The following is a 24,522-nucleotide window of genomic DNA, read 5'->3' as shown; positions in this document are numbered from 1 at the left end:
ATTGAAGGTGAAAATGTGAGTACTCCTGAAATGGAATACATTATGTAATCACTATTCAGTTTGAAATAATGACTCTCTCACACATTCTCCATTACATTTTCAATTACACCTTTTTCCATAAACACAGAGGGTGAATAGTACATAAATACACACACATTGAGCATACAGTCTGAATAGAACATGAGTGGATTTCTTTGATATCATAACATATTTATCTGTTGATATTTGCTTTATGTCATATAGGCTGAGTCCGGCTGAAATCGCCTTCTTGACCCAGTACTGCACAGTGATGAAGCCTGTGACGAAGGCATCAAACATCCTTCAGTCAGAGACAAACACACACATGGGATGGCTGCTGCCAGTGATCTTCCAGTTAGAAGCAAAACTCAGCCGGCTGGAAGTATCCTGCAGGTTGTGCTGACCACTAATCAGAGCCATTCAGGTTACATTCATCACTTACTATTATTAAAGGTATCGTTTGGGTTATTGATGGGGGATGTATGAACTAGATATAGTCAGTGCATCACCTACTGTAGATGCTGGTCACCTCACACACAGTTTGGAGAAGAGGAGTCTCCACTTCTTCAGCATAGAAGCAAAGCAGTGTACTGCTGTGCACAGGGCCAATATCATACATGCAACAAAATAATGAGCCTGTCTACATGAGTGTAGACATGTTTTTGGTTTTTGTAATGGTAACATTCTGATGAATTAAGTTTCCACATAAATGAAAGCCTAAATGTCTGATATATTCTATGTGTTTTGTGTGTATTTGTCACTTAACACAGGTTTGGCCTATGTGAAGCATCACATTGAGCACATGACAGAGGATGAGACGGAGCATGTCGGCCACTCATCAGATGAGGACGATTTCTTCTCATCACTGAAGTCCAAAAAGTCAAAAAGCACAAGTGCGCTAGATGGGTTCCTTGCCCGTGTCTCAGACAAAATGGACCTACTGAACTCTTTTCCTCTCATCAAAAAGCTCCCTCTCAAACTCAACACTGGCCTGCCTGCTTCTGCTGCTTGTGAGCGCCTCTTCAGCTGTGCTGGACTGCTGTTCACTGCAAACCGAGCTAGAATGAACTCTACTAACTTTGAAAACCAGCTCCTGCTCAAACTAAATAGCAAGTTCATTGAGTAATTAAGGAGGAACTGTAATCTGGATCTATCTGTGATCTATGTTTTCTTTAATAAAAAAGTGAGTTTGAGCTTTGTGTATGTTTTTGTTCTTTTTTATTGCATGGGGAGAGATTATACACCCCCCCTAAAAGTAACTAAGTAACTTTTACTCTGAGTACATTTTAAATGAGCGACTTTTTACTTTTACTTGAGTAGATTTTTACACCAGTACTTTGACTTTTACTTGAGTAAAATTTCATCAAGGTAACAGTACTTTTACTTGAGTAGATTTTTTTTGTACTCTTTCCACCCCTGTTTCCTGCAGGTTTGAGAAGCCAACGGTTAGCTACTAAGATGACTTTAACACGTAGCTGTAAAGTTGACCTTGAATTATGAAGCTAACTTTGTTAGCAGCTTCACACCAGAATCCACATGGATCCAGATCCAGTAAGGTTGCTGATCAGGGTGCCGCTCTGCCGCTTGTGTTCATCAGAACCCGAGGCTTCAAAACCGTAGTCCACAAACCAACGGGTGACGTCGCCATGACAACGTCCACTTGTGATCTCCAGTCTGTGCTTTAGTGACTCTTTGAACTTGGTTTTCTCCACAGAGTTCAGCAGATCTCAGAGGTTCCGTTTACCCGGCAGCATCAAACACACCTGGACTCCATATTTATGGTGAGTACATGTACAAGCTCACCTTTCACTATGAACCACATCCACTACAGATTCAATGCTGAACTGGTTCTAGTGGTCTCCATGCTGCTCAGACCCACACATGAACCCCATGTTGGGTTCTTTAGAGTTCATGTTCAGTTTATCCTTCTGTTCCAGCTGCTGGAGGAGAACATCTGCACTTTTGTGAAGAACGAGCTGAAGAAGATCCAGAAGGTCCTGAGTCCAGATTACCCAGAATGCTTGGAGAGTGAGGAAGAGGAGTTGTTGGACGGTGAGGATGAAGAGCAGAGGAGGAGCAGAGAGGCGTTTCAGAAGATCACAGTGGACTTCCTGAGGAGAATGAAGCAGGAGGAGCTGGCTGCCTGTGTGCTGATGGGTAAGAGGATTTTAACAGATTTAACATGGTGGAAAGAAGAGAAGGATTCAATATGAAGAACTTCATATTTCCAAACTCTTAATAGGCTGCACACAACTTCAATGTTTGTTAATGTTCGGATGTCAGAATCGATATTCCAACACTCAAGTTCTACAGAGTTCAGACAGGATCACGACCGTTTCAGAGAAACAGGTGTTTCACTTCACCCAGTGACCGTGTTAACTGGTGACTTTCAGCTCGTAGGAACTAAATGGTTAGGTTACGGTCTACCAGGATATTTAGAAAACCCAACGGTACTATTTTCAACACGTCATCATACCGTCTCTTTCTATGATGCTGTATTGTGATGTGTTGTAGTCATAGGCGGCCTGGGGGGCCCCCAAACATGATGGGATGGCCGATCAAAAGAAACAAAAAGAGTGAATAAATGAAACTTGTGGTGAAACTGTAGGCTAGCCCTTTTTAAACAGCGTCTCTGCATTATCTCAGGAGCGGTGGTTCGGCAATTCTCCACAGATGGTGATTCACACAGAGCGAAGCATCTCCGCCGATCACCTGTGATTCCCACAGAAAGTGAGGCTCCTAATGAGGCGCGATGGTACACGTCATGATGATGACGTTGGCGTCAAACATCCTGGAAAGTGACAAAGTTAGGTTTTTCTCGCTAAAGTAGCCTACATAATTCCATAATGGGCATCAGGTCGCTGTCTGACTCTGTCACTCGGGAAGGAGGCTGGGGGAAAGTTCCCTGAAGTCGGGAGGGCTGACAGTCGCAGTGATTTATTTAAAATAAAATCAATAAATACATTTATTTAAAACAGATCACCACAACCGTCGATTTGAACTCAGCGGGGTGTTTGTGTTTGTGGTGAAAATACATTTCCATCACAAACACTCGGTGAGTTAAGGTTTTTTGCCGGTGACAGACGCTGTTTTTCAGGCAGAAATGTGAGGAAGAGTCGGCAGGACAGGCGGGAGGACGGACGCTTCTCCACGTACAGCTGTGGTATTTTTTTTCCTCATATAAGTTGTCAAAGACAGTTAGAGTTACTACGTTACTGTTGTTTGGTTCTGTAATGTTACTGTGTGGGACATTTCTCTGTATTTAGTTGAGTGAAGGACCTGTGCAGTTATCAGACTGTCCGACCGACGCCCGCTCGCTCCGCGCCTCCGGATTATCAAGTAACATCATGCTGGATCTAAACTCTAACGCAATAACGTGAAATAACAGCAAGGTCAAAAACAGAGACAATAAAAGTGCAGCTGTGTCATAACTTGTATCAAGTTCAAAAACAGAGACAATAAAAGTGCCACTTTGCAATCTGTTCAACAACAAAAAGACAAGCAATGCATTTGGCAAGACAGGTGAGCAAGTGAATGTATGAGACTCCTCCCTGCATTTCCACAGGCCCTGTTTTTGTGAATGAAGTATCTGGGGGCGGGGCGGTCAGGTAACGCTGAGTGGCCTTGATGCCTGTCAGTCATGATGCGTCGCGTCTCCTCACCTCTCTGCTGTGTCTGCAGCTGAGCACTGTGATGCGTGTCTCTCTCCCCGGGCCGGGAGTTATCATACCGTAAAATACCAAATAATCATTTGTTTCAATCACTTCACAGACGAGGCGTTTATTTGGGACAGGTGTTTAATTCCTTCATCTCAAAAATCCGGGATGAAAATATCACAAACTTCTCCAGCGTCTCTGTGAATTCTCTGGCATCCTTCTGCAAGTGAAGTTGTTGCGGCGGAGGAAACGATGTAGACAACGAATGTGTCTTCAAAATAAGAGCGTTACATTGCACCCTATCGGAGTTTAGAACTGGGTTCTTAGCGGGGGCTTTTAATTTGAAAGTAGCGGCCGCTGCATCCTTTCAGGTTTCAATGCATCAGAGACGCATGGGTGCAAACATATGGGTAATTAAATGTTTCATGGGATAGGGCCTCATACATAGTATTGAAACGGGCCCCTAAAGCCTAAGGCCACCACTGGTTGTAGTGACTGACTCGTGGAGCTTTGCAGCTGCATTTCAAAGGGTTATATCCTTCAGTTCTGTTTGTCTTGTAAAAGTCTTTTATTTATTTCATGTTGCACCTGATTGATATTGTCTCCAATAGTTCTGATTTAATCATTAAATAAGTCACTCATACTGAGGACTACAGGGATACATGGCTCTAATACATGGCTTGTTCATAGACTGTAAAAGGGTCTGTAGGATCCACTAACTGGGTTCCTTTGTTGTTTATCCAGGAACCGCTGGTGCAGTGTACCAACGTAAACTCAAGTCTAACCTCAAGAAGAAGTTCCAGTGTTTGTTTGAGGGCATCACTAAAGCCGGAAACCCAACCCTCCTGAATCAGGTCTACACGGAGCTCCACGTCACAGAGGGAGGGACTGCAGAGGTCAATGACCAACATGAGGTCAGACAGATTGAAACGGCATCCAGGAAACCAGACAGACCAGAAACAACCATCAGACAAGAAGACATCTTTAAAGGCTCACCTGGAAGGGATGAACCAATCAGAACAGTGATGACAAAGGGAGTGGCTGGCATCGGGAAAACAGTGTTAACACAGAAGTTCACTCTGGACTGGGCTGAAGACAAAGCCAACCAGGACATACTGTTCACGTTTCCATTCACTTTCAGAGAGCTGAACCTGCTGAAAGAGAAGAAGTTCAGCTTGGTGGAACTCCTTCATCACTTCTTCCCTGGAACCAAAGAAGCAGGAATCTGCAGGTTTGAAGGGTTCCAGGTTGTGTTCATCTTTGACGGTCTGGACGAGTGTCGACTTCCTCTGGACTTCCACAACAACGAGATCCTGACTGATGTTACAGAGTCCACCTCAGTCCAAGTCCTGCTGACAAACCTCATCAGGGGGGAACTGCTTCCCTCTGCTCGCCTCTGGATCACCACAAGACCTGCAGCAGCCAATCAGATCCCTCCTGGGTGTGTTGACATGGTGACAGAGGTCAGAGGGTTCACTGACCCACAGAAGGAGGACTACTTCAGGAAGAGGTTCAGAGATGAGAAGCAGGCCAACAGGATCATGGCCCACATCAAGACCTCACGGAGCCTCCACATCATGTGCCACATCCCGGTCTTCTGCTGGATCACTGCTACAGTTCTGGAGGACGTGTTGAAGACCAGGGAGGGAGGGGAGCTGCCCAAGACCCTGACCGACATGTACATCCACTTCCTGGTGGTTCAGTCCAAACTGAAGAACGTCAAGTATGATGGAGGAGCTGAGACGGATCCACACTGGAGTCCAGAGACCGGGAAGATGATTGAGTCTCTGGGAAAACTGGCTTTTGAGCAGCTGCAGAAAGGAAACCTGATCTTCTATGAACCAGACCTGACAGAGTGTGGCATCGATATCAAAGCAGCCTCAGTGTACTCAGGAGTGTTCACACAGGTCTTCAGAGAGGAGAGGGGACTGTACCAGGACCAGGTGTTCTGCTTCGTCCATCTGAGTGTTCAGGAGTTTCTGGCTGCTCTTCATGTCCATCTGACCTTCATCAAGTCTGGTGTCAATCTGATGGCAGAAGAACCAACAACCTCCGGGGCGTCTGAAGTCACCAGAGACGAACCTGAACTAACACATCTGCACCAGAGAGCTGTGGACAAGGCCTTACAGAGTCCAAACGGACACCTGGACCTGTTCCTCCGCTTCCTTCTGGGTCTGTCACTAGAGACCAATCAGAAACACCTACGAGGTGTGCTGACACAAACAGGAAGTAGCTCACAGACCAATCAGGGAACAGTCAGGTACATCAAGGAGAAGCTTAATGAGGATCTGTCTCCAGAGAGAAGCATCAACCTGTTCCACTGTCTGAATGAACTGAATGATCGTTCTCTGGTGGAGGAGATCCAACAGTTCATGACTTCAGGACTTCTCTCCTCCTATAAACTGCCTCCTTCTCTTTGGTCAGCTCTGGTCTTCATCTTACTGTCGTCAGAAAAACGTCTGGACGTGTTTGACCTGAAGAAATACTCTGCTTCAGAGGAGGCTCTTCTGAGGCTGCTGCCGGTGGTCCAAGCCTCCAGCAAAGCTCTGTAAATATAGTTTTTATATTCAAAATACAACGAACCACCATGGAATTACAAGGTTCTATCTGCATTCTGAATGATTTGATCGGTTTTCCAAACAGCAAAAAGTAAATAATAAATAGTAGTCATCCAAATAGTTACTTGAGGAAAAAAGTATTTAGTGAAAAAACTATTCAAGTACTGAGTACTTGCTGATTTACTGTTTCAATAATCAGAACCTGAACGTAAAATAGACAAAAATATAAAATATCAATGTGCAAATTCAGATATTACCAAACAATACCCCTTCAATTAAACCACAAAATCCTTACAAAATAACATTAATTAAGGCTAATTAAGCCACAAGAAACACTAATAATCCTCAAATTGGGTCAATTTAGTCGTTGCAAACATTCTGTGTTCAAAACATTCTCTTCAGTCGTCATGAATACAGGATAGTGGTGGATGGATGGATGGATGGATGGATGGATAGATAGATAGATAGATAGATAGATAGATAGATAGATAGATAGATAGATAGATAGATAGATAGATAGATAGATAGATAGATAGATAGATGTGATGGTTATGCAGTAGATGTCCGGTGTTCCCGTCTGGACGTTGTCATGTTTGGACTAAGTGCCCCCGCGGCCGGCCTTACTCCCAAGCTCACGGACCCCTGGGCGTCTGGCCACCCACCTCTTCTAATCTGTTTCCATGGCTGATGAAACAGTTTCTGCTGCTCACGACTTCCAGCAAAAGAACAAATCACTAAAGGAAACCCAACTCTTTTCTCTGCAGTTTGATGTTTAAATATTTGGGCATCAAAATGAACGTGTTAACGCGGGATGATTCATTTGTGGATTTAACACATTCATCTTTTTAATGCATTCACACTGTTGGCTCTCTGTACGTTGAAGTATAAAGAGAGAGAGAGTGAGACGGTGAGTATGAAGTCATCGGTTAGATTACAGCGTGGTACAGTGTGCAGCAGTGTATTGTGGGTACCGCATGTTTGTCGGTGAATAAATGCTACAACCAGACACAAGCTAACATTCCGTGTCTTGCCGTCAGCCGTCTGATAATTAAAGTGAAGGGGATTAGCACCGAAGTAAGCCAGACTTGTTCTGTTTTTTATTCTACATTTCTGATTCCTCTTCAGACTCAGTGGCTGTAACCTCTCAGAGAGAAGCTGGGAAGGTCTGTCCTCAGTTCTCAGCTCCCAGTCCTCCAGTCTAAGAGACCTGGACCTGAGTATCAACGACCTGCAGGATTCAGGACTGGAGCTGCTGTCTGCTGGTCTGAAGAGTCCACACTGTGGACTGGAAACTCTCAGGTCAGACTCAAGGACTTTGAGAAGTTTACCTATGAAGCTTCCAATGATCCGTTTCCATGCACCAAATATTCACTTCTTTGCTCTTATTCCTGAAAAGACACTTTTGCTACTAATCTGTTTCCATGGCTGATGAAACCCGTTTCTGCTGGTAACGATCTAACAGCAGAAGAACAAAATCACTAAAGAAACCAAACGTCTTGTTTGTCTTTCCCCTGCCGTTCTAACTTTGAATAGTTTTACAAATCCAGCTGGCGTTTCTAAATGCTGTTGTCGTCATGAGGCTATGAACTCAGACAGGACGGCGTTTGGTTTCCTGGTGTATCTGGGACTTCACAACATGTACAAAGCAGCAATAGTGGTTATTTCATCCGTGATGGAGGAACCCTGGTTGTTTCTACATGGAGATAAGCCCCGCCTCCTCGCTGGTGTGTCTAGCATGAGTGTCGTGACTAAACACAAATGATCCCACAAATAAAACCAATTCATCCTGCAGTCAAACTCAAACATCACTTCAGGTTTGGTGTGAACGCAGCAGAAGAACTCACTTTCTGCTTGGAATGATAAGATTCTATCTAGTAAAACATGAAAAGAATCAATGATTTTCAAGGAATACAAAGAGTTTTCTCATCATGTTTGAACACGTGAAGTTAGTGTTGGAACAGTGTCCACAGAAGTTACATTGAATTCTTTTCTACCACATTTTACATTTATTTCTGGTTTTAGGATGAGTTTTTTTCTCATTGATAAAATCCTTGCTGGTTAAGTTTAAAGGTCAATGAATGAAATGTTCTTGTTGGTCTTGTGAAGGACTGCAATACAAACACAAGGTAAGTCTTTGTAAAGCCTGTTTTCGATCTTGCTGAGGAGTTTTCATTGTTAATTCCAAGGAGACGAACAGTTGTTTGTTCTAGTTTCATCACACATTTCTGATTCCTCTTCAGACTCAGTGGCTGTAACCTCTCAGAGAGAAGCTGTGAAGGTCTGTCCTCAGTTCTCAGCTCCCAGTCCTCCAGTCTAAGAGACCTGGACCTGAGTAACAACGACCTGCAGGATTCAGGACTGGAGCTGCTGTCTGCTGGTCTGAAGAGTCCACACTGTGGACTGGAAACTCTCAGGTCAGACTCAAGGACTTTGAGAAGTTTACCTATGAAGCTTCCAATGATCCGTTTACATGCACCAAATATTCACTTCTTTGCTCTTATTCCTGAAAAGACACTTTTGCTAAAGTTCACATGGCGGCTCTAAAAGAGCAGTTGAACACATGAATGTCTGATATGTTCTGAGACTCCAAGTTTTGTATTTGACTTTATTCTCAGAATACTTGTTATTTAATTAATAATGTTACTTAATTCCTCCAGTTCAATATGAAAACTGACAACAAACAGAGTTGAGATGTTATTGAATTACAGTTTTCTTTGCTAGTTGGTTTAAATCAGTAGCCAGATCTTTGTTGGGACACCAGGTCTGAAGACAGACCACATAGACTGGTTCTACTGTTGTTTCTTGACTTCTCGTCCTCCTCTATCCGTCTCTGTCCATCACTCAGCCACGCTTATCCCACCCAGTACAACATCAACACAACAACAGAGAATGATGACTTTTTCTCAGTTTAAAAGTCCCCAGAAGTGACAGAAGTGTGTGTGTCTTCAGTCTGTCAGGTTGTCTCATCACAGAGGACGGCTGTTCTTCTCTGGCCTCAGCTCTGGACTCCAACCCCTCCTATCTGAGACAGCTGGACCTGAGCTACAATCATCCAGGAGACTCAGGAGTCAAGCTGCTGTCTGCTGGACTGGAGGGTCCACACTGGAGACTGGACTCTCTCAGGTGAGGACAGATGGACAGACATCAGACTGGACTCTCTCAGGTGAGGACAGATGGACAGACATCAGACTGGACACTCTCAGGTGAGGACAGATGGACAGACATCAGACTGGACACTCTCAGGTGAGGACAGATGGACAGACATCAGACTGGACTCTCTCAGGTGAGGACAGATGGACACTAAGGTGAGGACAGGTGGACAGACATCAGACTGGACTCTCAGGTGAGGACAGATGGACAGACATCAGACTGGACACTCTCAGGTGAGGACAGATGGACAGACATCAGACTGGACACTCTCAGGTGAGGACAGATGGACAGACATCAGACTGGACACTCTCAGGTGAGGACAGACATCAGACTGGACACTCTCAGGTGAGGACAGATGGACAGACATCAGACTGGACTCTCAGGTGAGGACAGATGGACAGACATCAGACTGGACTCCCAGGTGAGGACAGGTGGACAGACATCAGACTGGACTCCCAGGCGAGGACAGGTGGACAGACATCAGACTGGACTCTCTCAGGTGAGGACAGATGGACAGACATCAGACTGGACACTCTCAGGTGAGGACAGATGGACAGACATCAGACTGGACACTCTCAGATGAGGACAGATGGACTCTCAGGTGAGGACAGATGGACAGACATCAGACTGGACACTCTCAGGTGAGGACAGATGGACAGACATCAGACTGGACACTCTCAGGTGAGGACAGATGGACAGACATCAGATTGGACTCTCAGGTGAGGACAGATGGACAGACATCAGACTGGACACTCAGGTGAGGACAGATGGACAGACATCAGACTGGACTCTCAGGTTCAGGACAGGTGGACAGACATCAGACTGGACTCTCAGGTGAGGACAGATGGACAGACATCAGACTAGACACTCTAAGGTGAGGACAGATGGACAGACATCAGACTGGACTCTCAGGTGAGGACAGATGGACAGACATCAGACTGGACACTCAGGTGAGGACAGGTGGACAGACATCAGACTGGACTCTCAGGTGAGGACAGATGGACAGACATCAGACTGGACACTCTCAGGTGAGGATAGATGGACAGACATCAGACTGGACTCTCTCAGGTGAGGACAGGTGGACAGACATTAGACTGGTCTCTCAGGTGAGGACAGATGGACAGACATCAGATTGGACTCTCAGGTGAGGACAGATGGACAGACATCAGACTGGACACTCAGGTGAGGACAGATGGACAGACATCAGACTGGACTCTCAGGTTCAGGACAGGTGGACAGACATCAGACTGGACTCTCAGGTGAGGACAGATGGACAGACATCAGACTAGACACTCTAAGGTGAGGACAGATGGACAGACATCAGACTGGACTCTCAGGTGAGGACAGGTGGACAGACATCAGACGGGACTCTCAGGTGAGGACAGATGGACAGACATCAGACTGGACACTCAGGTGAGGACAGATGGACAGACATCAGACTGGACACTCTCAGATGAGGACAGATGGACTCTCAGGTGAGGACAGATGGACAGACATCAGACTGGACTCTCAGGTGAGGACAGATGGACAGACATCAGACTGTACTCTCAGGTGAGGACAGATGGACAGACATCAGACTGGACTCTCAGGTGAGGACAGATGGACAGACATCAGACTGGACTCTCAGGTGAGGACAGATGGACAGAAATCAGACTGGACTCTCAGGTGAGGACAGATGGACAGACATCAGACTGGACTCTCAGGTGAGGACAGATGGACAGACATCAGACTGGACTCTCAGGTGAGGACAGATGGACAGACATCAGACTGGACTCTCAGGTGAGGACAGGTGGACAGACATCAGACTGGACTCTCAGGTGAGGACAGGTGGACAGACATCAGACGGGACTCTCAGGTCAGGACAGATGGACAGACATCAGACTGGACACTCAGGTGAGGACAGATGGACAGACATCAGACTGGACACTCTCAGATGAGGACAGATGGACTCTCAGGTGAGGACAGATGGACAGACATCAGACTGGACTCTCAGGTGAGGACAGGTGGACAGACATCAGACTGGACTCTCAGGTGAGGACAGGTGGACAGACATCAGACTGGACTCTCAGGTGAGGACAGGTGGACTGACATCAGACTGGACTCTCAGGTGAGGACAGGTGGACAGACATCAGACGGGACTCTCAGGTGAGGACAGATGGACAGACATCAGACTGGACACTCAGGTGAGGACAGATGGACAGACATCAGACTGGACACTCTCAGATGAGGACAGATGGACTCTCAGGTGAGGACAGATGGACAGACATCAGACTGGACTCTCAGGTGAGGACAGATGGACAGACATCAGACTGTACTCTCAGGTGAGGACAGATGGACAGACATCAGACTGGACTCTCAGGTGAGGACAGATGGACAGACATCAGACTGGACTCTCAGGTGAGGACAGATGGACAACAGTCTCTGACTGAGGAGCTGGGCTTCATGTTTACTGGTGTTTGCATGTCTTCCTGCAGGGTGGACCATGGGGGACAGCAGAGACTGAGACCTGGTCTGATGAAGTGTGAGTATGTCTTCAGTAACTCAGCTGCTCCAGATTTGAACGTGTTCATGACTGAAATCCGATTCTAATCAGGACGTAGCGTTTGTTTCTTCGTGGCTGTAAAGATGTCGTGTTGTGTTCACACCAAACGCCACATTTTCACCTTCAATTCCACACAAAGTCAACGCAGAGACGCAAACGGACGCCAATTCCTGCCGGACGGCAACGGAGGCGAATACCCAACATTCCCGTTGTTGTGGTGTTTGTGTGAGTTTAAATATTTGAAGTGAAGAGAGAAGTTCCTGAGACTCTGTGTCTCTAAAGCGTCTCAGCGTTGAGATGGTCCTCCTGTCGTCCTGACGTCCCTGAATCCTAAATGGAGGACCCAGATGTTGTCTCCTGGGTCTGTGGTCCCCCAGAGCTCTACCATAGTAGCTCACATTAGTCCACAGACCAGACCACAGTTTGGTCTGGTTTCAATCTTTACTCATTTTAGGCCCAACTGTGATATTTTTACTACCAACGATGTCGTTTTGTAGCGTTGTTGTTTTGTTCGTTAAGGTTTTTTCAGACGGTTTCAAACGTTGACCGTTGGGTCCAGAAAACACGTTGTTTCCATGGAAACGTAATAGAGAGTGGAGATGAGTTGTATGGGGACGTAGTTTAGTGGGAGACAGAGATGAACCTTTAGCTGCATTGTGTTTGTTCTCTCCATCAGATGTCTGTGAACTGGAACTGGACACAAACACAGTCAGCAGAAAACTCAAACTGGACGACAACAACAGGAAGGTGACATATGTGGACGACGACCAGTCATATCCAGATCATCCAGACAGATTTGTCTCAGAGCCTCAGCTGCTGCGTAGAGACGGTCTGACTGGTCGCTGTTACTGGGAGGTCCAGTGGAGAGGAGATGTTTATATATCAGTGAGTTACAGAGGAATCAAGAGGAGAGGAAACGACTCTGAGTTTGGAGAGAATGATCAGTCCTGGAGTCTGTTTTGTGATGATGGTGAATACTTTGGTCGTTACTCTGTCTGTCACAACAAGGAACAAACAGACATCTCCTCCTCCTCCCCCTCTGGTGTGGTAGCAGTGTACTTGGACTGTCCTGCTGGCACTCTGACCTTCTACAAAGTCTCCTCTGACAAACTGATCCACCTCCACACCATCAACACCACATTCACTGAACCTCTTTATCCTGGGTTTGGATTCAGGTCTGGATCATCAGTGTCTCTGCGTCGTCTTTAGCTCTGAAGTCGTGTTCACACCGAACGTGAAGCTCATTTTTCACACGCTGTGATTACATATCCAATCCATTCCAATCCACTTTATTTAGATCCCATTTTAACAAACACAAGGTTTTCCAAAGTGCTGCACAAGATAAAACACAATAAAAAGTACAGAATAGAAAGATAAAAGGAATCAAATAAACAGATCAGATAAAAATATGCACGTATACACATAAAATCATCAAATCAACTCCCTACATGGTGTCAGAAGACAAAGACAATCCATCCAGAGTCAATTCAAAGATGAGAATCTGTGTCTCTAAAGAGTCTCAGCCAGGAACCAGATGTTGTCTCCTGGGTCTGTGTCCCCCAGAGGTCTAGATAGTAGACCACATTAGTCCAGAGACCAGACTATGTGAGGAACCAGAGACTGTGGTCCCCCAGAGGTCTAGATAGTAGCTCACATTAGTCCAGAGACCAGACTATGTGAGGAACCAGAGACCGTGGTCCCCCAGAGGTCTAGATAGTAGACCACATTAGTCCAGAGACCAGACTATGTGAGGAACCAGAGACTGTGGTCCCCCAGAGGTCTAGATAGTAGACCACATTAGTCCAGAGACCAGACTATGTGAGGAACCAGAGACTGTGGTCCCCCAGAGGTCTAGATAGTAGATCACATCAGTCCAGAGACCAGACTATGTGAGGAACCAGAGACTGTGGTCCCCCAGAGGTCTAGATAGTAGTTCACATTAGTCCAGAGACCAGACTATGTGAGGAACCAGAGACTGTGGTCCCCCAGAGGTCTAGATAGTAGCTCACATTAGTCCAGAGACCAGACTATGTGAGGAACCAGAGACTGTGGTCCCCCAGAGGTCTAGATAGTAGACCACATTAGTCCAGAGACCAGACTATGTGAGGAACCAGAGACTGTGGTCCCCCAGAGGTCTAGATAGTAGACCACATTAGTCCAGAGACCAGACTATGTGAGGAACCAGAGACTGTGGTCCCCCAGAGGTCTAGATAGTAGCTCACATTAGTCCAGAGACCAGACTATGTGAGGAACCAGAGACTGTGGTCCCCCAGAGGTCTAGATAGTAGCTCCCATTAGTCCAGAGACCAGACTATGTGAGGAACCAGAGACTGTGATCCCCCAGAGGTCTAGATAGTAGCTCACATTAGTCCAGAGAGCAGACTATGTGAGGAACCAGAGACTGTGGTCCCCCAGAGGTCTAGATAGTAGATCACATTAGTCCAGAGAGCAGACTATGTGAGGAACCAGAGACTGTGGTCCCCCAGAGGTCTAGATAGTAGCTCCCATTAGTCCAGAGACCAGACTATGTGAGGAACCAGAGACTGTGGTCCCCCAGAGGTCTAGATAGTAGCTCACATTAGTCCAGAGACCAGACTATGTGAGGAACCAGAGACTGTGGTCCCCCAGAGGTCTAGATAGCAGACCACATTAGTCCAGAGACCAGACTATGTGAGGAACCAGAGACTGTGGTCCCCCAGAGGTCTAGATAGTAGACCACATTAGTCCAGAGACCAGACTATGTGAGGAACCAGAGACTGTGGTCCCCCAGAGGTCTAGATAGTAGCTCACATTAGTCCAGAGAGCAGACTATGTGAGGAACCAGAGACTGTGGTCCCCCAGAGGTCTAGATAGTAGCTCCCATTAGTCCAGAGACCAGACTATGTGAGGAACCAGAGACTGTGGTCCCCCAGAGGTCTAGATAGTAGCTCACATTAGTCCAGAGACCAGACTATGTGAGGAACCAGAGACTGTGGTCCCCCAGAGGTCTAGATAGTAGCTCACATTAGTCCAGAGAGCAGACTATGTGAGGAACCAGAGACTGTGGTCCCCCAGAGGTCTAGACCCTTGAATGGCTGACATCATTGAAGCTGTTCTTCTATATTAGTTCCACATATTCTATTGTAAATGTTCCGTTTTCATAATGATGTAACGATGTCATTCTACTATCTGACTGTGTGTATTGTTCTGCACCAATCACCACGTCACATTCCTTGTGTGTGAAAACATACTTGTCAATGAAGTGTTTGTGATCGTGTATTGATCCAGAAGATCCTTCAGTGTTTGGAATGAGATGTGCAATGTATCCCCTTCCACCTCTGCTCAACTCTTCTGCATGCTTCCCTTTCTCTCTCATGTTACTCTGATGGATAGTTGAACATGAAAACAAGAAATTACTATTCATTGGAATTCAAATAGAGTTCATACATTTTCATTTGATGCAAGTTTTATTTTAGAGGAAGAAAAGAACAGAATAAAGTTTGTCTTCACAATCTGGCATGGTTTTCCATGTTATTGTTTTGAAATGATCTTTTTCTTTAGAAAGGCAAATTACCATCACATACATGAATTCCAATCTTAGTCATTCAAAGACAGATAAAGATGCTTCCAGGAAGTCCATGTGATTTGGTCCATATTGGCCTTCTGGAATGTTTTTCTGACTCTTACTGGTTTTAGTTGAGAACAGTATCAGAACAGAACAGAACTGGGGACCACTTGAGACAATCCAAATAACACTCACACACACAAACAAAGGGAGGACAGGTTCACACAATGCCCAAGTACAGTCATATGAAATCACATCTCATTGGTTTTACATACTCAGTCCATTTGGTCCAGATCCTGTAAAACCTTTCTTTTTCCACTTTGAGGGAAAAAGATCTCCTCTCCATAACATAGATCTCATAGACCATGTCCATCCATTCATCACTGGTGGGGTTCTGCTTTCAACCTGTTGCGGTTCTAACCTGTCACCTTCAGCACCCTGGACAGTTCCTCAGAGGAGCCGCGGAGAGGCCGCAGTTGAGTGCGTCTGCGCTCAGAGCTCATTAGGACCTGATGTGCGTCACCTGGGAGACGCCACTGGGAGAAGGCTACTCTCGCCACACAGAACTCTTTCCCTGCCCTTTCCCCTGATTTTAGAGTTGTTAAAGTATAGGAAATAAAGTGTAAATTTTTTTACCTGCAACTTCCACTCCTCCTATATCCACACCTTACATTTGGTGCCGAAACCCGGGAGAAGAAACAAAAAGAATGCATGACAGCTGAAGACGCGGATAATAGGACAAAGCAACCATGTCGAACCTGCAAAGACAAAAGGAACTAAGGGGAGCAATACGGGCCGCTACGACACGACTCTTGGACAAGATTGATCGGGAGGTTGAAAAAGAAGATCCCAGCACAGATTTGCTGGATGAATATTTGGAGCATCTGACGGCGAGAGAAAGAGCTTTAATGGATAGTGACCATGACATTGAAGCGGAGACAGCAGGGGATGATTTGGAAGATGAGGTTAATTCAGCCTTTGAATACATGGATCGAATCATGTCAAGAAAGACCCGGATAAAACGCATCCTGAGAAATATGGACGACAATCAGAGCGCAGCTTCAGTGACTTCCCAATATTCAAACAATGAGGTGAGAAGACAAGCAGGCAAGTTGCCAAAATTGGTCATTGAGAAGTTTTCCGGAGATGTTTTTGGAGCCAGTTTGAGACAGCAGTTGACAATAATGCGAGTCTAACCAAGTCTGATAAATGTACATATTTGAAGTCGTTTTTATATGGCACTGCAGCTAATGTAGTTATGGGACTTTCTTTATCAGACCAAAATGATGACAATGCAAAGAAAATGCTTATCAGCCGATTTGGGCGTAAAGATCTCATCATAAATGCACATATGAATAAGCTATTAAATCTGACACCAGTAAAAAGGGCCTGGGATGTCGCAGCTTTACGCAGGCTATATGATGACATCGAGATACAAGTGTGCAGTTTAGGCTCAATGGGAGTAGTCTCTGACAGTTATGGCAACTTGCTCTGCCCTATTCTCATGAAGATGATACCAGAAGAAATGGCTTTGCAGTTCACCCGTCAAAACGCTAGTGAAAGAGATGATGCAAATAATGACAACACGTTCAGTGTCCAAAGCCTGATGACGTTCTTCCAAAAGGAGGTTGAAAGTCGTGAAAGAGCAGCCAATCTCACCCAGAATGTGCACCAACCAGATAAAGAGAAACAATGGGAAAAGTCCTATGTGGAGAAAAGAATACCGTAAAAAAGGAGATCTTACACAGCCTCTACAGCCTCGCTTCACGCTGTCAGCGTCAGAGATGAGCCAAAGTGTATATTCTGTGGAGGAAACCATCAGAGATCTAAGAACTGTACAGAACTGACTCTTGAACTGAGGAGAGAAAAATGAAGAAAAGAAGGCAAGTGTTTTGTGTGTTTAGGCAGCAGACATATAGCACGTCATTGTAAGACGCAGGGAATTACCTGTGAAGAATGTGGACGAAGACACCACAAAGTAGTCTGTCCTCAATTAGCCAATCAACAAGAAAAACACACAGAAGAGAGACAAGAAAGCACACAGCAAGTTGCCCGAAATCTTACAGCAGATGCAGTGATAGCAAGTGCAGCTCCCAGTAGTTCTATGAGTAGTACAGTTTTACTCCAAACAGCTACCGTTTGGATAGACGCACCCACTCAAAGTCAGGTGGCTGGATGTCTTTTAGATGGAGGGAGCTCACGTAGTTTTATTCCAGAAGACATATCCAGAGCACTTAACCTGCCAATAGTAGGTAAAGAAACACTTCATGTTTTTGTATTTGGCTCCAAAACACCTCAAAGACTGACATGCAAGAAGGTGAAGGTGAGTTTAAGGAACATCAGAAATAATCAGAATATCAAAGTTCAGCTCCTGGAGACGCCCAAGGTGAGCTCTTCAATTATTAAAATGGCAAGTGAAACGATAAGAAATGATTTGGAGTCAAAAGGAATGCCTGTGGCGGATGTTCCCGTGAGAGGAATGGAATCAGAAGAACTGGGAGTCCTAATTGGAGGAGACCAGTACTGGAGAATTGTCACTGGTCAAATGGAAAAGCTGGAAGACGGACTTGTTGCGCTGGAAAGTGTGTTTGGATGGCTTGTGCAAGGAGAGGTCACCACACTGAATCTTGTCACCGAAGCTGTTGACGTTGAACTGCTGCATGTCTGTGTTGAGCAGATCAAACCCTCTCCAACCAGTTGGGCAGGTTTTGGGAACTGGAGTCACTCGGAATAGGTAAGGAAGAATTACATTCCCAGACAGATGAAACAGTTCTGAAAAGATTTGAAGAAACTGTGAAGTTTGTTGACGGCAGATACGAAGTCCGACTGCCCTGGAAAAATGAGCATGTAACTATGTCTTCAAATGATGTTACAGCTAAAAACAGATCTGATAATCTAATGAGAAGGCTTCAAATTAATCCAACTCTTTTTGATAGATATGACGCTGTCAAGGCCGTAGCCAGGATTTTTCAAATACCGAGGTCAATCCCAACTCAACCCTCAAAACAAAAGTCCTCCTGGCCTGAACTGCCCCCCTGACCCACCCCAAGGTCAAAAAGAAAGAAATAAGCACGAATAGAACAGATCAGTGTGGCTAATTACACTTTTATTTTCAGTAATAACTAACATGTTGAACTGCAACGTTCATTTTGTCGTTGATTGAAAAGGAAGAGGTGGAACATCAAGTGATGCTGAACATCTGGTTGTATAAACAGTCATGTAATTCTGACGTTAAGTGGATGAACATGAGGTTTTATATTAAACTGTGTGAGAGAGAAGGTTTTAACTTGATTATCATTAATTGACTGGAATGAAAATTCATGTCTTGAAATTCCTTAACATCTGTATATGGCTGGCCTGGCCTATACTACTGTGTGTGTGTGTGTGTGTGTGTGTGTGTGTGTGTGTGTGTGTGTGTGTGTTCATTTCCAGCAGCAATGAAACATAGAGAAACCACTGTTTTGAGTTTCACAAAAATTTGCACAAAAGGAACAAATAGAACACAGAGTGTGTGTGTCTGTGTCTGAGGGGGGGGGGGGGGTGTTATGGAACAGCTGGCTTGTAATCCAGAGGTGGGGATCTTGTTCTTTTTTCTCCTGGGCTTCATTGGAGTGGATTCTCACCACTAACTGTAATGATATAAAGAATACACTAATAAACAGACATAGGCAATGTACATGAACATGTCATCATTATCAATTCAGTGGACACTTAGTCCTTAGTGTCCACTGAAGGACTAAGGATCCCACCTCTGGAGGACTTTCATGGGATCTACCGCCATGGTTCTGTGTACATGCATGAGAGCAAGACCAGACAGCCTCTCATCCCCCATGCCAGATCGAAGCCAGTTTTTGAGTCGGCGTAGAGCTGAGAAAGACCTTTCACAGGAGCAAATGGTGACTGGCAATGTGAGGTACATGCAAAGGATGCACTGAATATTGGGATAACAGCCCATGTCAATGCTCTGCAGTGTCTCCTTTGCTGATTCAGGGAGATGTCCAGTATACATCTTGAAATGATGTTTCCATCTGTGTATTTCTTGCTCTGCAGCATCAGGCTGGGGCAGGTCCTCTTTGTACCATGACAGGAGAAGATTTTCTTTGCTGTCGGTCAGCTGTGGCAGGGCATTCGGCACTAGGAGGGCTGCAAGCAGCGCTGGTTCATCGCCTTCAGCAAACCTGGTCTTCAGTTCTCTAGTGACATGGTCGAGGAAAGGAAGAAACAAATTCACTCGATAATGCTCTGCAACTGAATCTGAAGGTGCATTGCTTCTGTGTTTTTGTGTTGTTGTTATGCGTTTCTTAACAGGGGCAACATCAATGGTGCTAGCCATCCGCACTGCTTCTTGATAAATGGAGCTGAATCTCTCCTCACAGCGCAGGCTCTCAATGACCTCAGCCACTTCTCGCCCCTCCTTGTAGGCGCTTAATAGATCCACATTTGGTGACTGCAGCCTTGTTGTCAGTGGCAGTATGTAGCCAAGAACTTTGTGGACTATTACTGCAGTAATGATCGTATCAAACGATTCTATGCTGTTTCGCAGCCTGCTGGCCTTTTCTGAATTAAGGCGTGTTCCATCACTTTCAATTTTTTGCAGTGCCGAGTAAATGGGATGGAGCTTCGAGAGGAAGGCACCCACTGTTTTAATTCTGGACCCCCATCTGGTATCAGACATCAAAGGGATTCCTCCTCTGGCCCCCTCACCTTGCTCCTGCAAAACATGGTCTTGCAGCATGTTTTTCTTTGTAGCCGATGCTGAGAAGAAAACAGCTATTTTCTCAATCGTAGTCATCGTGTTTCTCACGATTGGGACATCACTGCATCCATGGACCACCACAAGATTCAAGGCATGGCTACGGCAGTGAGTAAAAAGGGCTCGTGGTTGAAGCTCCCTTATCTTCTTCTGAACACCACCCAACCTACCGCTCATGGTGCTAGCACCGTCATACCCTTGGCCCCGCAGAAAAGCAATAGGGAGCCCCCACTTCTCTAACTGTGCTAGGATGGCATGAGTGATGGATGCAGCATCCTGCCTGTCAAGTGCACAAAAACCCAGAAAATCCTCTTGTATCTCAAAAACCTCTGATACATAACGGATGCAAATAGATAACTGCTCTGTTCCACCTATATCTGCTGTTTCATCTGCCAAAACTGAGAAGTATTTTGATTGTTTGATTTTCTGAATAATTGTTTCTTGGATCTCTGCCCCACAGCATGCAATCAATTCATTTTGAATTGATGGTGACACATATGTAGCATTCCGAGGTGCTGTCTCAAGGTGTAGTTTAAGTGTGTCATCAAACTTGGGTTTCCAGTTAACAAAGTGCTGGAAGTTGCCATCCTCTTCAAGGGTCTCTCCATTCCAATTGCCACGGAATGCAATATTTCTCTTTCCAAGATTCAGTATTATGTCAAGGATCGAAAGCAAGATGTTACGGTTGGTCTGAACTTTGTCTGAATATGTTTTACTGATTACAGAATGTATGTCTCTCCTTTGTCCTTTACATACATGAAGGAAGTTTTCTGCCGGATCAGAAGCTGCCATATGCCCTGGAGTGTTTCCGTGATTTTGGATGATCCCCCTTTTCTCACCTACAGCATTCTTCCAGTCCTTAAATCCCTCCCTCTGGAATGTGGCATTTGACCCTTTTTGTTTGCCAAACAAAATGCACACACAGCAATATGCTGCATCTTCAGATGGAGAGTATCGCAACCAGGGGTATTTTTTTTCCCACTCCACATTGTATCTGAGGAGCCTTTTCCCAAATTGCCTTTGAGGATATTTATATTGGATTCTGCTCCATTTGTTCTGGAGAATGCTCTGCCTATCTTCATCAGAGTAGTGACTCTGGCCTTTGTAAATTGCTGGGTCATGGGCTTGGGATAAGCATGCACCAGGTTCTCCTCCTGACTGAGCATCCTGACTCTGACTGGTGACTTCTCCTGCCCTCTCTCTCTCTTCTCCTCCTGACTGGGAATCCTGACTGGTGACTTCTCCTGCCCTCTCTCTCTCTTCTCCTCCTGACTGGGAATCCTGACTGGTGACTTCTCCTGCCCTCTCTCTCTCTTCTCCTCCTGACTGGGAATCCTGACTGGTGACTTCTCCTGCCCTCTCTCTCTCTTCTCGTCCTGACTGGGAATCCTGACTGGTGACTTCTCCTGCCCTCTCTCTCTCTTCTCCTCCTGACTGGGAATCCTGACTGGTGACTTCTCCTGCCCTCTCTCTCTCTTCTCCTCCTGACTGGGAATCCTGACTGGTGACTTCTCCTGCCCTCTCTCTCTCTTCTCCTCCTGACTGGGAATCCTGACTGGTGATTTCTCCTGCCCTCTCTCTCTCTCTTCTCCTCCTGACTGGGAATCCTGACTGGTGACTTCTCCTGCCCTCTCTCTCTCTTCTCCTCCTGACTGGGAATCCTGACTGGTGACTTCTCCTGCCCTCTCTCTCTCTTCTCCTCCTGACTGGGAATCCTGACTGGTGATTTCTCCTGCCCTCTCTCTCTCTCTCTTCTCGTCCTGACTGGGAATCCTGACTGGTGACTTCTCCTGCCCTCTCTCTCTCTTCTCCTCCTGACTGGTGACTTCTCCTGCCCTCTCTCTCTCTTCTCCTCCTGACTGGGAATCCTGACTGGTGACTTCTCCTGCCCTCTCTCTCTCTTCTCCTCCTGACTGGGAATCCTGACTGGTGACTTCTCCTGCCCTCTCTCTCTCTTCTCCTCCTGACACTGTCCCAATTTCCTCATCCTTCTCTCCTGTCTCCTCCTCTGTTGATTTTTTTTTAGAAACAAGTGTAAGCAACTGAGTCATAGGTCTACCATAATAACATGTTAGGGCTATATTAAAAAATAAAGTCCAGCACAATATGAATTATCCATCCTAACATAGCAAACTGTTATTTTGACTTATTTTAATCCAGTATGTTGTCATTGTGATTTTAGTATAATTAGTGCTTTATCTTCTGCAAATGGTGATCCCAAGACAATTCTACACCTTTGGTGGATAATAAAGGTTGATTCTGTTCTATTACAATATATTAGCTGCATCCTAAGGGGACTGCTTTAAGACTGCAAGGGAAGGTTCACCACTACATGCCATGCCACTGTAGGTTTTCCAGACTCAGTGGCCCCCTTGGCTTTACATCCCTGCACTGCTCTACCAGTTGCTTATCACCATAAGAACCCTGTTTCAATAAAAAAAAAAGTAGGCTATATGCTGCATTTTATTTGAACTCGATATTTGAGAAAGTAAAAGTATAGAATACAGTTATTTAAGATTCTGTGTGGTGTTTTTAATCATAATTTAAAAAATAATAATAATTAGACTAGTTAAAAAATATATTATTATCAGTAATTTTTTTTTAAATGACTAGACATTTCAGGCGACCCCATTTGAATTCCAGGCGGCCCCACTTGGGGCCTCGACCCCAAGGTTGAGAAACACTTGGTTTTACATCCCTGCACTGCTCTGCACTTGCTTATCACCCTGTTTCAATAATTCCCAACCACAAACCAATGAAATAGTGTTAAGTTGGGATATGTTTGGGTATAGTAAATTTAATTAATTGTTGACAGATGTAAATTAGTTGTTAGATATTTTGTATCGTCCTATTCATGTTCCTACGTGTGTGTCATAGACCCTGTTCCCCTGGCCTGTGATTGGTTCAGTAGCCTAGTAGTTGTGATTGTTTGGTCGCAGTCATGGTGATGAAGCCGGCTAGTTAAGAAAGTAAACACTGAAAAGTACGTCTCCGTTTCTCCGTTTGATTGTCCTGTGTACCTGGCTGAGCATCAAGAAGACATACCACCACAACGAACCCGGAATTCACAGAATAATCTTTATTTTAAATCACATCAAACAGTCGCACCAATCAATTGTAAAGTGTCTGCATGGAGCGGACCTGCTGACAGAATGTGCAGCTGACAGTGACGATTTCCTCATCGCTAAACCTGTGCCACCATCTGATCTGATCCTCCCTCGTTCGTGAGGACGGGTCTCCTGGACATTCTTTGTGCTTTTCCTATCTTCATTTCTAACCGGCTCCTTTTTAGTTTTTTTTCGGTGCCTGATAGCGTGCGCGCTCGCCCCCGGTCGGCATAAAATGAATGTTAAAAACAATATCTCGTGAGAAAAAAATAGACTTGTCGCGAAGACAATGAAATGGAAACATTGTAATAATACCTGCGACCACGCTCTATAACAGCTGTAAAAGCTGTACCGCTATACTTATTTTCCCTTGGTTATGGAAGGAAAAAAAAGTCAACTTTTAAAAATTGGAAAGTGAAATCAGTGAAAAAATGGCGAGGACATGACCTCGGTGTCCTCAATGGTAGCTACGGCCTTGCGCTGGAACATGCAGACCAGCCAACAACTAGTCTTCTGACTCAAGTTTGAATATATGTCGTCTGAAGCTGATAAATAAAGGTTTGGTTTATTTTCTGTGCTGTTTGTCAAACAGTGACTTTGAACTACTGGACCCATACTGCAGCAGAGATCTCCAGAGGGGAGGAGAAGTGGGAACAGAAAGAGGACTGAGGTCCAATTCATGGTTACATAATAGCCCCTTTTAGATAGACCAGGTGGCACATTTGCAGCAAGGTAAAGGCTGCAATCTGCCGCCTTGTCTATCTAAAAGGGAGGTGTAATATTCCTTCTTTTCCAAAAAGCTCCCACTTGGCTGCCATTGAAGTTGGCATAAACATGTGATGTGACGTGAAGCACGGCAATAAGTGTACCCTCCGAGGCATCAAATTGGCTGTCCAAAACAGACCCCAGTATACCGCCGTCTGTTTATATCCGTGGACCTAACCACAAAAACGACGGCAGAACTGGCAGCTGGCTGCCCAGTATAACAACGGCAAATGACCCAACACACTGGACACCCAGTCGCTTGGACACAGTCATGGGACCTTTGAAGTTCTGTCGGGTTAACCGTGTCGCTATGCAATTCATTGCCACAACAGTAGGGAGCACGGTAATGTGGTAGGTGGACCCTTACAATAGTATCTGGCTAGCACCACGGAGCCCTCTGCACTCTGCGTCAATGTGTAACCCTGAATT

General features: G+C 45.4%; 2 protein-coding genes across 2 annotated transcripts in view; both read left to right on the top strand.

Moving 5' to 3' along the window:
* The window catches only part of LOC311018579 (uncharacterized protein), a 722,019-nt gene that overhangs the window by 17,858 nt on the left and 679,639 nt on the right, over positions 1 to 24,522 (top strand). The gene's annotated exons all lie outside the window — the stretch shown is intronic.
* LOC311018753 (stonustoxin subunit alpha-like) overlaps positions 9,373 to 24,522 on the top strand; it is a 136,592-nt gene continuing 121,442 nt past the window's right edge. The window contains exons 1-3 of the mRNA XM_084017826.1: positions 9,373 to 10,063; positions 11,780 to 11,903; positions 12,601 to 14,270. Of these exons, the coding sequence (XP_083873952.1) occupies positions 10,034 to 10,063; positions 11,780 to 11,903; positions 12,601 to 13,133 (687 nt within the window). The 5' untranslated portion in view covers positions 9,373 to 10,033 and the 3' untranslated portion in view covers positions 13,134 to 14,270. The remainder of the gene's footprint in view (positions 10,064 to 11,779; positions 11,904 to 12,600; positions 14,271 to 24,522) is intronic.

This window comes from Eutrigla gurnardus (assembly GCF_963514095.1).
Source record: "Eutrigla gurnardus genome assembly, chromosome: 1".
Taxonomy (NCBI): domain Eukaryota; kingdom Metazoa; phylum Chordata; class Actinopteri; order Perciformes; family Triglidae; genus Eutrigla; species Eutrigla gurnardus.
Note: the sequence above shows the minus strand (reverse complement) of the source record. Positions and strands in the feature narration are given on the sequence as shown.